Source organism: Erythrolamprus reginae, chromosome 5 (genome assembly GCF_031021105.1).
Source record: "Erythrolamprus reginae isolate rEryReg1 chromosome 5, rEryReg1.hap1, whole genome shotgun sequence".
In the NCBI taxonomy this organism is placed as follows: domain Eukaryota; kingdom Metazoa; phylum Chordata; class Lepidosauria; order Squamata; family Dipsadidae; genus Erythrolamprus; species Erythrolamprus reginae.
The window spans coordinates 71,013,726-71,026,258 of NC_091954.1; the positions used below are offsets into that span (position 1 = coordinate 71,013,726).

The 12,533-nt window shown below is 42.7% G+C and overlaps 1 protein-coding gene across 3 annotated transcripts in view; it reads right to left on the minus strand.

Moving 5' to 3' along the window:
- The window catches only part of INPP5D (inositol polyphosphate-5-phosphatase D), a 170,738-nt gene that overhangs the window by 29,504 nt on the left and 128,701 nt on the right, over nucleotides 1–12,533 (minus strand). For all 3 annotated transcript variants that reach the window (XM_070753044.1, XM_070753045.1, XM_070753043.1), the window contains exon 15: nucleotides 10,874–10,970. In XM_070753044.1, the coding sequence (XP_070609145.1) occupies nucleotides 10,874–10,970 (97 nt within the window). The remainder of the gene's footprint in view (nucleotides 1–10,873; nucleotides 10,971–12,533) is intronic.

Genomic DNA, 12,533 nt, shown 5'->3' on the forward strand with positions numbered 1-12,533 from the left:
TTCAGATCTGTCACAATACAAATGCACACATCACAGTCAAATACACAAAATATGAAATTGCTAGAATTTCCACTCTCCAAATTTCTATATGTTTGTGAAAATTTGATCGCTGTTTTGCCATAAAACAATGCATTCTCAAAAGAACTTTGACCACCCCAAAAATGGTTGTATTATGAAACATGGAATAATATATATAAATGGTTAGATAAGAAAAAATAAGAGATATATCTGTTTTTATTTAGGTAATAACAATATTAATATTAGTTTAAATGTATTTGTTGATGATCATGATATAATAGTTTATTCACAAGCAACATATTAAGAATTTTGTTTTATGTATGTTTAGTAACTGAGATTTGTTTAAATGTTTGATTAGATGAATATATTACACATAAACAACATATTAAGAATTTTTACTTATACCGTACTAACATTGCATTTAAGATTTGAAATTTTTTTACTAGACTTTTTAACATTTAACAAATGTTTGATTATGTATTCTTTTTTCTATTTGAATGTATACTTTCAAAAGAAGCGGGGAAATACATCCCCACTCTATGTTTAATGTTTGTATGTCTGTATGTCTATTTTATGAAAAATAATAAAAAAAAATTAAAAAAAAAAATTAAAAAAAAAAAAAGAACTCTCAGAACCATGATTTCAAATGGAGGGAGAGCAAATAATGTATGGTAAAATGAGCAAAAATGTTGAACTTTTCTACTTAAGAATCCAGTCACGGAACGAATTAAGTTCGTAAGTAGAGGTACCACTGCATTTCCAAATCTCTCAGTAGTTGAAGCAGTAAAATTCTGGAATAATAAATGCACTGGACCAGAATACCTCCGAGACCGCCTTCTGCCACACGAATCCCAGCGACCGATTAGGTCCCACAGAGTGGGCCTTCTCCGGGTCCCGTCAACTAAACAATGTCGGTTGGCGGGCCCCAGGGGAAGAGCCTTCTCTGTGACGGCCCCGACCCTCTGGAACCAACTCCCCCCAGAGATTAGAACTGCCCCTACTCTCCCTGCTTTCCGTAAACTCCTTAAAACCCACCTTTGTCATCAGGCATGGGGGAACTGAAACACCTCCCCCGGGCATGTACAATTTATGTATGGTATGTTTGAGTATGTGTTTGTTAGCAAAATGGGGTTCTTTTTTAAATATTTTAAATTATATTTGGATTTGTTATGAATTGTTGTGTTGTGCTGTGAGCCGCCCCGAGTCTGCGGAGAGGGGCGGCATACAAATCTAAATAATAAATAAATAAATAAATAAATTGTAGATCATTCCTTGTGTGAATAAGTAATAAAAGCTGCTTGTGATACACCTCAGGTTACTTCATTCTCCGTGAAAAGGAACAGTAACCAGTTATTTTTGATCATCAGAACAGCTATGCTAAAACAAGTTCAAGGGAAAATTTCATTTCTTCCTTTTAATAGAGAACCAACCCCCAGTGCAGGCCATCCTTTAAGCAATGAACATGCCAGGTGGACAGAAGGAAGGAACTGTAGTTTGTGTTGCCATGGGAATGTGGAAGTGCGAAAGGAAGCTGAAACTGGGCCATAGAAAGGAGGAACGTATGGTAATTTAGCACAGTTCATCTGCTTTCCTTTATATAGGCACATGAGCTGAATTTCTAGATCTAATTCTAGTTCCAATTCCATGGAGCCAAAGAGTTATAGATGTAACAAATCTAAAGGATTAAGACATATAATGGTCCTGGAAGAGAAATGTTCCCTGTTGACCTTCAGCAAAAGGAAACACAAACAAAACAAAACAAAACAATCACCACTTAATCATTTAGTATTTTCTTTGATGAAGACACTTTATAATTTCAATAACCTATATTCCTTCCCTATATATGTATGAGCCTGGGAATGGTATGCTGTTTTATAACTATGACATACTGAATTTCTTAGTCCAGAAAAAATAACGTTCGGCTCAGCTGGTCACAGATTTAGAGGACCAGGAGACAGATGCGTATTGGTATCCTAGGTGTTCTTGTCACCTGAGTCTGAGAGTGAGAGTGATGTGGAGTCAGGGACTGATGATCAATTGGAGATTGTAGCACCCCCAGTTATGGTATTGAGTCAAAGGACGATGGGGAATTAGAGAAGGAAGACCCCCTGTTAGATGCATGGGACAGAGGAACTATATCTAGACAAGAATATTTAAGAAAGAAAGGGTTTTGGTGTTAGTATTTCTAGGGAACACTTGGCCATGCCTTGTCACTATATAAGGGACAGTCTGGGGATTAGGGGGCATGGTGAACAACATTTGTAAAATGGCTGCTTGCGAACTGAAGCTGAGAGAGCATTTTCTGATTCCAGAGCACTTTCAATCATGGCATCTTCATATTTATTAATTTTATTTATTTATTTTGTCAATACATAATGTAAGTTTCAGAGGATGATGTAAAATACATCAATAGAAGAATAGAAGAAAGACATTAGGAATAATATGGAAGACATAATCATTGGGAATAAATACATATACATGTAGTTAGTAGAAATATAAGAGAGACATTAGGACAGGGGACGGAAGACAAAACTTTTGTGAACTGTAAGTCAGGTTAAACTGCCAGAATTACTTCAAAGACAAATTAATGACTCTTTGGCTCCCAGCCTGGACTATGCTTATCTTCAAGTCATTCATCTGGGAATGCTGCCAGAGTGATCTAATTAGAGTTAACCATTTTTTGCCTGAACATGTTTTAATCAATGTACTTTTGATTTAATCATCTTCGGAGCATGTGTGGCTTTTATTTCTGATTGTTGACCCATCCAGACAAAACAGATATATTTCTTTACAAATGCCAAGCTTTGGTCAGCACAGCCAGCCTAAGCCAACACATTTGTGTCCGGACCATGAAATCTGACATAACTATGTGCTTTCATCATTTAACACAGTCTCACATTATGTTGCACACTAAAATTGCCTCATTACCGAGGCAGAATAGAGATTGGTGGTAATAAGGACAAGGTAATTTATTCAGCATACCGTCTACCAACTCACATATTAGATGACACCTTAACACAGTAATCTGTCTGTATCTTTAGTAAGTATATTAAACATGTTCAGTCTTGCAAGGGTGGAGAATAAATGTAGCTCAGGTTTAGTTATTGGATGGGTTTCTGAGAATGGTTTTCATTTGCAGACTTTTTTTTAACCCCTGAGGTAACATCTTCACTCCTGTGATCTTGCAGAAATAAATTTTGTTGCCTAGCTGTGGAATATATAGTTGCGTATCCTATGAAGCTTGTATGTGATGGGTAAAGTATATGTCAGTCACATAGCACCAATAACAGCACAACTAAGATTCCCCTAATAACCCAGCATGCTGAGATTTCATCACCTAATTTTGCGATATTCCTCTTAGATGGTATTTTTCTCCTAAAGTCTCTGAGTTTCCTAAAGCAAAGTTCATGTTATTTTATTCATTATATTTCTACACTGCCCATCAGTGTTCCCTCTATTTTTTGGGTGGGCGGAAAAGTATAGTGTCTGAGCGGCAGTCCCTTCGGGACTGGGCGGCACAGGAATAATAAATAAATAAATAAATAAACAAACAAACAAACAAATAAAAAACCCACCCTGTTTTGCCTCAGAGAATTTCAAAATAAAATACTGTACTGTGTGTCTATAACAGTGAGCTCATAATAGGGCAACTCTATTGTTGTATCCTGAAATGGCTACCTTGTAACGCTGTAAATAGTTTGTTCCTCTTTTCCAGCGCTGTCTGAGCCCAAGCAGGAAGTCGCTCCTGATTGGCTCAGACGCGGCCGGCTCTCGCTTTGGCGGGAACCGCAAAAGTATAAAAGAAGCGGCTTCTCCCTGCAGAGCCAGTCGGTACTCGCTGAATCGTCACTTTACCTTGCTGAGCTGTCACTTATTCTCTGAGCTGAATAAAAGTACCGATTGCTCAAACCCTGTCTCTGGGTCTACTTCACTGGCGACGAACGAACGGAAGAACTTCGCGTGCAACATGGACAAAATCCAGATCGGCCAGGCTCCAGAACTTTTCGATGCCGAGAAAATGACTTGGGACGAGTACATGGCCACCTTCGAGATATTCCTCGAGGCGGCGGGAATGCAGGACGCCGGAGCCGATCGCAGACGGGCTATTTTTCTAAACTACTGCGGCGCAGAGATCCGTAGACTTGCCCAAACTCTCACCGAACCAGAACAAGCAAGAGCCACAGCGTGGGACGTCCTTCAACAGAAACTAGCGAGCCATTTTAAACCAACCAGACCAGCCGTGGTTTACCGGCATCAATTTCACATGATGGCTCAGAGAGAAACCGAGTCGATAAGCCAATTCACAACGCGGCTTCGAACGGTACTCGCTCAATGCAAGTTTCAAGATCCGGAAGCTCGCCTCACCGACGCCTTGATTTTCGGCATGAAGAACCACACAGTGAGAAGTAAACTCCTCACCGAAGACGAGCCGACTCTACAAACCGTAATCAAATTAGCGCAAACCGCGGAAGCAGCCGACGCAGCGGCAAGAGAATTAAAAGAGCACGGAAGGCGAGAAACCATTGCCAAAATCGACGCCGAGTCTCCCAGCGCCATGGGAACAGACGTCCGCGGCCAGCTAACTAGCAACGGGGACGACTGCCTCCTCCTGCAAGACCAACCGAGACACCCTAGAGCTACTCATCCAGCCCCCTGCGCGGGCTGCCGGGGAAATCACCAGCGCCATCGATGCCCGTTCCGCGACACCACTTGCCGCCGTTGCAACCGGAGAGGCCACATCGCCATCGCATGCAGGGCAACGGCACCAGAAGAAACTTTTGCCACACAACAATACCAGCGACCCCAAAACCACCCCCCCCAATCGCGAGAAAGGAGACCGTTCCGCAACTCGGGTCAAAGGAATTACCCCACCGCTAACCGAGACTACAATAGAGGTAACTCTCAATATTCCGTGAATAACACGGCAACCAAAAAGGGGGCTAAAATTGTTATCTCGTTGTTGCTAAATAACCAGCCTTGCTCAATGGAGCTAGATACGGGTTCGAGATATACCATCATGCCCTGGGAAAAATTTAAGCTATATATGCCTAATGTGTCTGAGGCTGACCTAATTCAAACCTCTTTGGTGATCAGAGACTTCCAAGGGGGGGTAATCTCGGTCCTGGGAACTGCAAATGTACCTATTGTATTTAAGAATGTCAAATGTACCCTTCCCATGCTTATTGTGACGGGGGCCAAACACTCCCTGCTAGGGCTAGCATGGATGGAACCGTTGGGGATTGAAATTTCGGGTGTGTGTAATGTAAACTGTGATATTATGCCTAACTTTGTGAAAGAGTTCCCTGAAGTGTTCAGCCCCACCTTAGGATTGTATAAGGGAACCCCCATATCTTTCTCTATTGACCCCAAGGTCCCACCAGTTAGACTGAAACCTCGCAGGGTTCCCCTCCCGCTTCTCCCCAAGCTAGACTTACAGCTGGACAAACTCATTAGTCAAGGTATCTTGGTCCCTGTGGAACAGGGGCCATGGGAAACTCCCATAGTGACACCCCTGAAGCCAGATGGCTCCTTAAGAGTTTGCGCTGATTACAAATCAACCCTGAATAAGGCACTCCAACACCACCCCTACCCCATTCCGGTTGTGCAACAACTCTTACACTCCCTGGGGGAGGGGAAAAGGTTCGCAAAGATCGACCTGGCGCAGGCTTACCAGCAACTTCCGGTCGATGAACAAACAGCAAACGCTCAAACAATTGTAACGCACAGGGGGGCTTTCAAATGCACGAGGTTACAGTTTGGGGTGAGCATAGCCCCAGGGATATTCCAGAGCATCATGGAACGCCTATTGTCAGGGGTAAATGGGGCCATCCCATATTTTGATGACATCTTAATTGCAGGGGAAAACCAGGAACAAGTGAACAAAAGAATAAGGGAAGTACTTAAGAGGCTACAGGACAAAGGGTTATGAATCAAGCCTGATAAATGTGTCTGGGGAACTAACAGTATTGAATTCCTAGGATATAAAATAGATAAGGAAGGTATCCACCCCACAACTGAGAAGCTGAGAGCAATTAGAGAAGCCCCAGAGCCACGAGATAAGAGTGAGTTGCAAGCATTTTTGGGCCTCCTTAATTTTTATTCCGTTTTTTTAAAGCAGAAGGCAACAGTAGCAGAGCCTCTCCATCGTTTACTCCAGAAGGAAGCCCGCTGGACATGGGGGAAAATTGAACGTGAAGCCTTTGCTCAAATAAAAAATTTACTAACTTCTAAAAGTGTAGTAGTCCAATATAGTGCCTCACTACCCATTAGGCTCACGTGCGACGCTTCGCCGTACGGCATAGGAGGAGTCCTAGCTCACGTTCTACCTAATCAGACAGAGGCCCCAATAGCATTTTTTTCAAGAACCATGACCAGCACGGAGAGAAATTATAGCCAATTAGACAAGGAGGCTCTGGCATTAGTGGCAGGGGTAAAGAAGTTTCACAATTACATTTTTGGAAGAAATTTTGAGCTAGTCACTGACCACAAACCCCTACTAGGCCTGCTAGCCCCCAACAAGCCCACTCCACCTTTTATGTCTCCAAGACTAATCAGATGGGCCCTTTTCCTCTCTGGGTATCAGTATGAGCTCACCCACAAGGGGGGGAAGGAAATCAATCATGCAGACGGCCTCAGCAGATGCCCCATAGCAGACTTGGTAGAAGACCCTGTTCCAACCACAGACGTGCTAATGATAGAACTCGAGGAAAACCCACTAACCACAGCAAAAGAGGTAGCTGCACACACGCAGCAAGACCAAATCCTGAAACAAGTAGTGAACTGTGTTCTAAAGGGATGGCAAAATGATATTGTTAAACCTGAATTGTGTGATTTTAAGAACAAAAGGCTTGAATTGTCATATGTAAAAGGTTGTTTGCTGTGGGGGGATAGAGTGATCATCCCCAAACGCCTAAGGGAAAAGGTACTCAGAATGTTACACGTGGGCCATCCTGGGATTGTCAGGATGAAGAGCCTAGCAAGGGGGCATTTATGGTGGCCAGGGCTTGATGCTGATATTGAAAGTTGGGTTTCAAAGTGTGACCCGTGCCAAGAGTCTAGGCCCAATCCCCCCAAAACAACTCCGGCTGAGTGGGAACAGCCTGCTGGCCCTTGGTCTAGGATCCACATTGATTTTGCTGGCCCAGTGGGGTCTCAGTATTTCCTAATAGTGGTTGATGCTTTCTCCAAATGGTTGGAAATAATAGCAATGAACAACATAACCACAAGTGCCACTATCAAGGTATTGAGCAGACTGTTTGCATCCCATGGTTGCCCTGATCTATTGGTGTCTGACAATGGACCACAACTAACAGCCAGGCAATTCGAATTATTCCTAGATGGCCTGGGGGTCAGACATGCCCTCATCTCGCCTTACTCGCCCTGGGCTAACGGGTTGGCAGAACGTTACGTAAGGGTGGCTAAAGAGGCATTGCACAGGTCAGGCCCTGGAGATGTGCAACAGAACTTGGACCAATTCTTATTAACCCAGCACATTACCCCTAACTCGCACACACATGTAAGCCCTGCAGAGTTATTGATGGGGAGAAAGTTGAGGTCACCACTAGACAGGTTAAACCCAAGGTTCTGTTTGAATAATAACCAAATGTGCATAAAACCAGAAAGAGAAATGTATTTGGGTCAAAATGTATATGTAAAATGCTTTGATGGAAATGTAAACTGGATGAAGGGAATTATTGTTAAGCAAAATGCACCCAAGACTTATATTGTTAAACTGGAGGATGGTCGTTTGTGGAAACGACACATAGACCACATTCGGAAACGAACTGAAAACCAATTACAACAACCCGCTGACTCGGACTCTCCCCCCTCAACAGACTTTTATACATTGCCCGAGCTAAGAAACACGCAGAGAGACTTATCGGGCCAGGGGGAACCATCCAGCGACGCCGAGCCATCCTCGTCCTCCGAGGCCTTCGTTGGGCCCGCCAGGCCTAGTCCGCCGCACCGGGAGAACAGCGGCGAGCCATCCTCCACAGTCAGTGGCGAAGGAGAAAATGGACTGCGCAGGTCAGCGCGAGAGTCTCGAAGGCCTCACCGATTGGACGACTTCGTCACGTGGCTTTCTTGATGGATGGGTCCAACTATGAGGGGAGGGGTGTTGTATCCTGAAATGGCTACCTTGTAACGCTGTAAATAGTTTGTTCCTCTTTTCCAGCGCTGTCTGAGCCCAAGCAGGAAGTCGCTCCTGATTGGCTCAGACGCGGCCGGCTCTCGCTTTGGCGGGAACCGCAAAAGTATAAAAGAAGCGGCTTCTCCCTGCAGAGCCAGTCGGTACTCGCTGAATCGTCACTTTACCTTGCTGAGCTGTCACTTATTCTCTGAGCTGAATAAAAGTACCGATTGCTCAAACCCTGTCTCTGGGTCTACTTCATCTATCAATATCAAAATGCCACTTAAATAGTTGAGCTAGTTTCAAACTAGATTTTGATTTTCTTTCTCTCTTCCTTACTCCCATTCTTTTTCTTTCTCTTTTCCTTCCTCTCTTTTTTCTGTTTCTCTCTCTTCCTCTCTCTCTCCTTCCCTCTCACTCTTTCCCTCTCAGCTTCTGGGCAGGTTTGGAAAACTCTGAGTTGATGATGATTTTTAAGTGAGCGATTGCTCACTGCTCAGCTTAGAGGGAACTATGCTGCCCATCTCACCTAAGTAACTCTGGGAGGCCTGACATTATAAGGATATTTACTTTAAAAGATGAATATTGTTCAGTATGCTGAATTAATAATACTGAGAAGTAAAAAAACAAAAGAGGAGAGAACTGTTTCCCAGCACCACCTGATGAAGTGATGCACAACCAATAAAGATGCACAACCAATGAACGGGTGCAAATAGCCACCACTATAACATTGATAAAATTAAAAATTACAATTTAGTATCAGTTTTTATAGGTTTCTTATGATTAACTTCAATGCTTTTACTGATTGTGACAGATGGGGAAAGATATTAAACAGTTGGCTGCAGTGTACTGCAATCATTGAAAATGTTTGATTTTCATGTCAGTAACATAAAACAGGTATTATATCCCCACCCACTATTTTTTGTAGTGGTATCTAGTGGGATGCAGTAGGATTTAGTGCTCTAAATCAGGGGTGTCAACCTCGAATTCATTTGAGGGACGCACTAGGGTTGTGTTTGACGTTGGGGGTTAGGTGGGTGTGGCCAGGGTATCTGTGGCCAGCTCAATTTCATTTGTGTTGGAGGCACCTGTGGTGGCCTAAGCACTCTGCCAATGAAAATGGAGCTTGGGAGGCTGTGACAGCCTCCTGCAATCCTCTGCCAGCAAAAAATGGAGCTCATTTTTACTGGCAGAGGGTTGCAGGAGGCTGTCACAACCTCCCAAGCTCTGTTTTCACTCGCAGAGGCACCATGGGCTAGTCCTTCAGTGTTTTCATGCCATATCTAAGCACCCCGCAGGCCAGATTCGGCCCACGGGCCTTGTGTGTGACACCCCTTCTCTAAATTCTTCAGTTCGGAGCAGGTGAGGGTTCCACTTACTGGCTGCTCCCAGTATGCCTCCTGGGATCGTTGCAGGGGGGTGCATGCCTTTCAGCATGAGATTTCACTTCTGCGCATGCACAACAAGTGAAATCTCGCACAAGGATTTTATTGCACATGACGTTTTGCCGATTTTCAGTGATTTTTTGCTTCTGTGCATGCGCAAAAGCCAACCCCCCCCAAAATCGGCAAAATCTCATGCACGAGAGCACCCTTGTGTGAGATTTCACTTGCTGCACATGCGCAGAAGTGAAATCTCATGCATGCATGCGTGTGCATGCATCAAGGCCATGGAGATGCATGCACATCTCCATTTCCGCCACCGTCGCCAATCCCAGGCGTACCGGCTGCAACCCACTACTGGTTCTGAGTAAAGGATGTTGGTAGCCACTGGGAAAACACAATAATGGATTAGATCAGAATTCTAGGACTCTGATTTTCAGCATAACTACAGTTAGTCCTTGACTTTCAACAATTCATTTAGTGACAATTCAGTTACATGACTTATGAATGTTTTTCACAGTTTCGACCTTTGCAGCATCCACATAATCATGTGATCAAAATTCAGAGGCTTGGCAACTGGTTCATATTTATGACCCTCGCTGTGTCTCACAGTCCTGTGATTCCTTTTTGCGACCTTTTGACAATGGGGAAGCTAGATTCACTTGACAACTGGATTACTAACTTAACAACTGCAGTGATTCACTGTGGCAAGAAAAGTCGTAAAATATGGCAAAGCTCACTTAACAAATGTCTCACTTAACAACAGAAATTTTGGGCTCAATTATGGTCGTAAGTCAAGGACTATCTGTATACCACTGATCATATTGGTTAGGGCAACATCCAAAAGGTTGCATATTTCTCATGTCATATAGAGCCAGGGTGGCGCAGCAGGTAAAGTGCTGTATTGCAGGCCACTGATGCTGACTGTAGATCTGTAGGTCAGTGGTTCAAATCTCATCACCGGCTCAAGGTTGACTCAGCCTTCCATCCTTCCGAGGTGGCTAAACTGAGGACCTGGATTGTGGAGGCTATATGCTGGCTCTGTTAAAAAGTGCTATTGCTAACATGTTGTAAGCCACCCTGAGTCTAAGGAGAAGGGAGGCATAAAAGTTGAATAAATAAATAAAATAAATAAGATGAATCTTCTAGTTATCTTTTCTGAAAAAAATGCCTTCAGCAATTAATCACCAGGAGGGAAGGAGGCCTAGGGCCCTGATCTTCATAGTTATAAGCTTCACATTTATAGCTTTAGTAGCTGATTATCCATTTGTACTCAGTGGAAACTCTGTAGCAGAAACAACTGGTGCCTCAGATGGCCCTTAGGAAGGTAATAATAATTTACCTCTGTTTCTTCTCACTTCCTGAAGTCAAATGGCTGTTCACAAATCCAAAGGAGGTTCCATTAAACATGAATGACACCCCTACAGCTCCTTTGTTGCCTGTTGGAAACAGAAAACGAAAGAAGAAACAGAACCGTTTTAAAAATAAATCCTTCCTCTTGCTATTTAAGCTAAAACACTTCTTTGAAGATGCAGAACTGAGGAACGGAAACCTCCTGAAGGTTTTCTCAGAAACCTTTTACAAAGCAAAAGTTAATTTTCTCCTTTCCACTCAACAGAATTTAATCAATTTACTAGTGTTTTGAAAATAGACCAAAGAATCCCTTATAATGTTAATTTTAATTGAACAAATTACTGCATTGCAAAGTTATTTCTGAAAGTAAACTGTAATATAAAAATACATATACCTGCAAAGATACTAAGCATCCCTGGATTCCCATTATATCTGTAATAGGCAGGTGATTTATTTTATTTTATTTATTTATTTATTTAGTCCAATGCACAATAATACATAATGAAGGTTATAGAGGATATACTCAAGTAAAATATATTAGAGAAAGAATAGAAGTGAAAATATAGGAATAGAATATATCAATAAGAGAATAGAAGAATATTATGAGAGTAGTAAAAGAAGATTAGAATAGTAGATACGATATATGAGATATAGGAGAGACAATAGGACGGGATGGAAGGCACGCTAGTGCACTTATGCACGCCCCTTACTGACCTCTTAGGAATCTGGAGAGGTCAACTGTGGACAGTCTAAGGGTAAAATGTTGGGGGTTAGGGGAAGATACTATGGAGTCCAGTAATGAGTTCCACGCTTTGACAACTCAATTACTAAAGTCGTATTTTTTACAGTCCAATTTGGAGTGGTTAATATTAAGCTTGTATCTGTTGTGTGCTCTTGTGTAGTTGTGGTTGAAGCTGAAGTAGTCGTTGACAGGCAGGACGTTGCAGCATATGATCTTGTGGGCAATACTTAGATCCTGTTTAAGGCGTCAAGATGAGTTGAAGGGAGATAAATGTTTTTGCAGTGGAGGAGCTGTAGGTTACAAGATAGGTTTTTTTTCTGAATCCAAATTGTTTGTTAGAGAGTAGATTAGTTTCAAGGTGGAGAGTAATTGATTGGTTTATAATTGATTCCATGACTTTGCATGGGACGCAGCATAGTGATATTGGTCTGTAGTTATCTACAAGAGAAGGGTCTCCTTTTTTGAAGATGGGGATGACCATTGCTTTCAACCATAGCTTAGGAAGTGTGCTGGTGCTGAAGGATTTTTCAAAAATTATACTCAGAGGTTCAGCTATAGCAGAAGAGAACTATGCATATATACCGTCTGGTCCGACTGATAGAGAAGGTTTAAGGTCACGTAATGCTTTTAAAACTCGGTCTTCAGTGAAGTCTATTTGGGTTAGGTCGTTTAGAGAGTTTGAGGTGCGAGAGATGAAATTAGGGGATGCGCCGTTGCTGTTAACAAAGACAGAGCCAAAGAATGAGTTGAGGAGGTTAGCTTTGGATGGATCATCGTGGTATTCTTTGTTGTTGGGTCCTTTGAGAGGTGGGATAGGTCTAGAGTCTTTGAGTTTGTTGTTAACAAAGTTGTAGAAGGCTCGAATGGACTTGGTGCGTAGGAGGTTTTATTCTTGTATGCTGTGGTA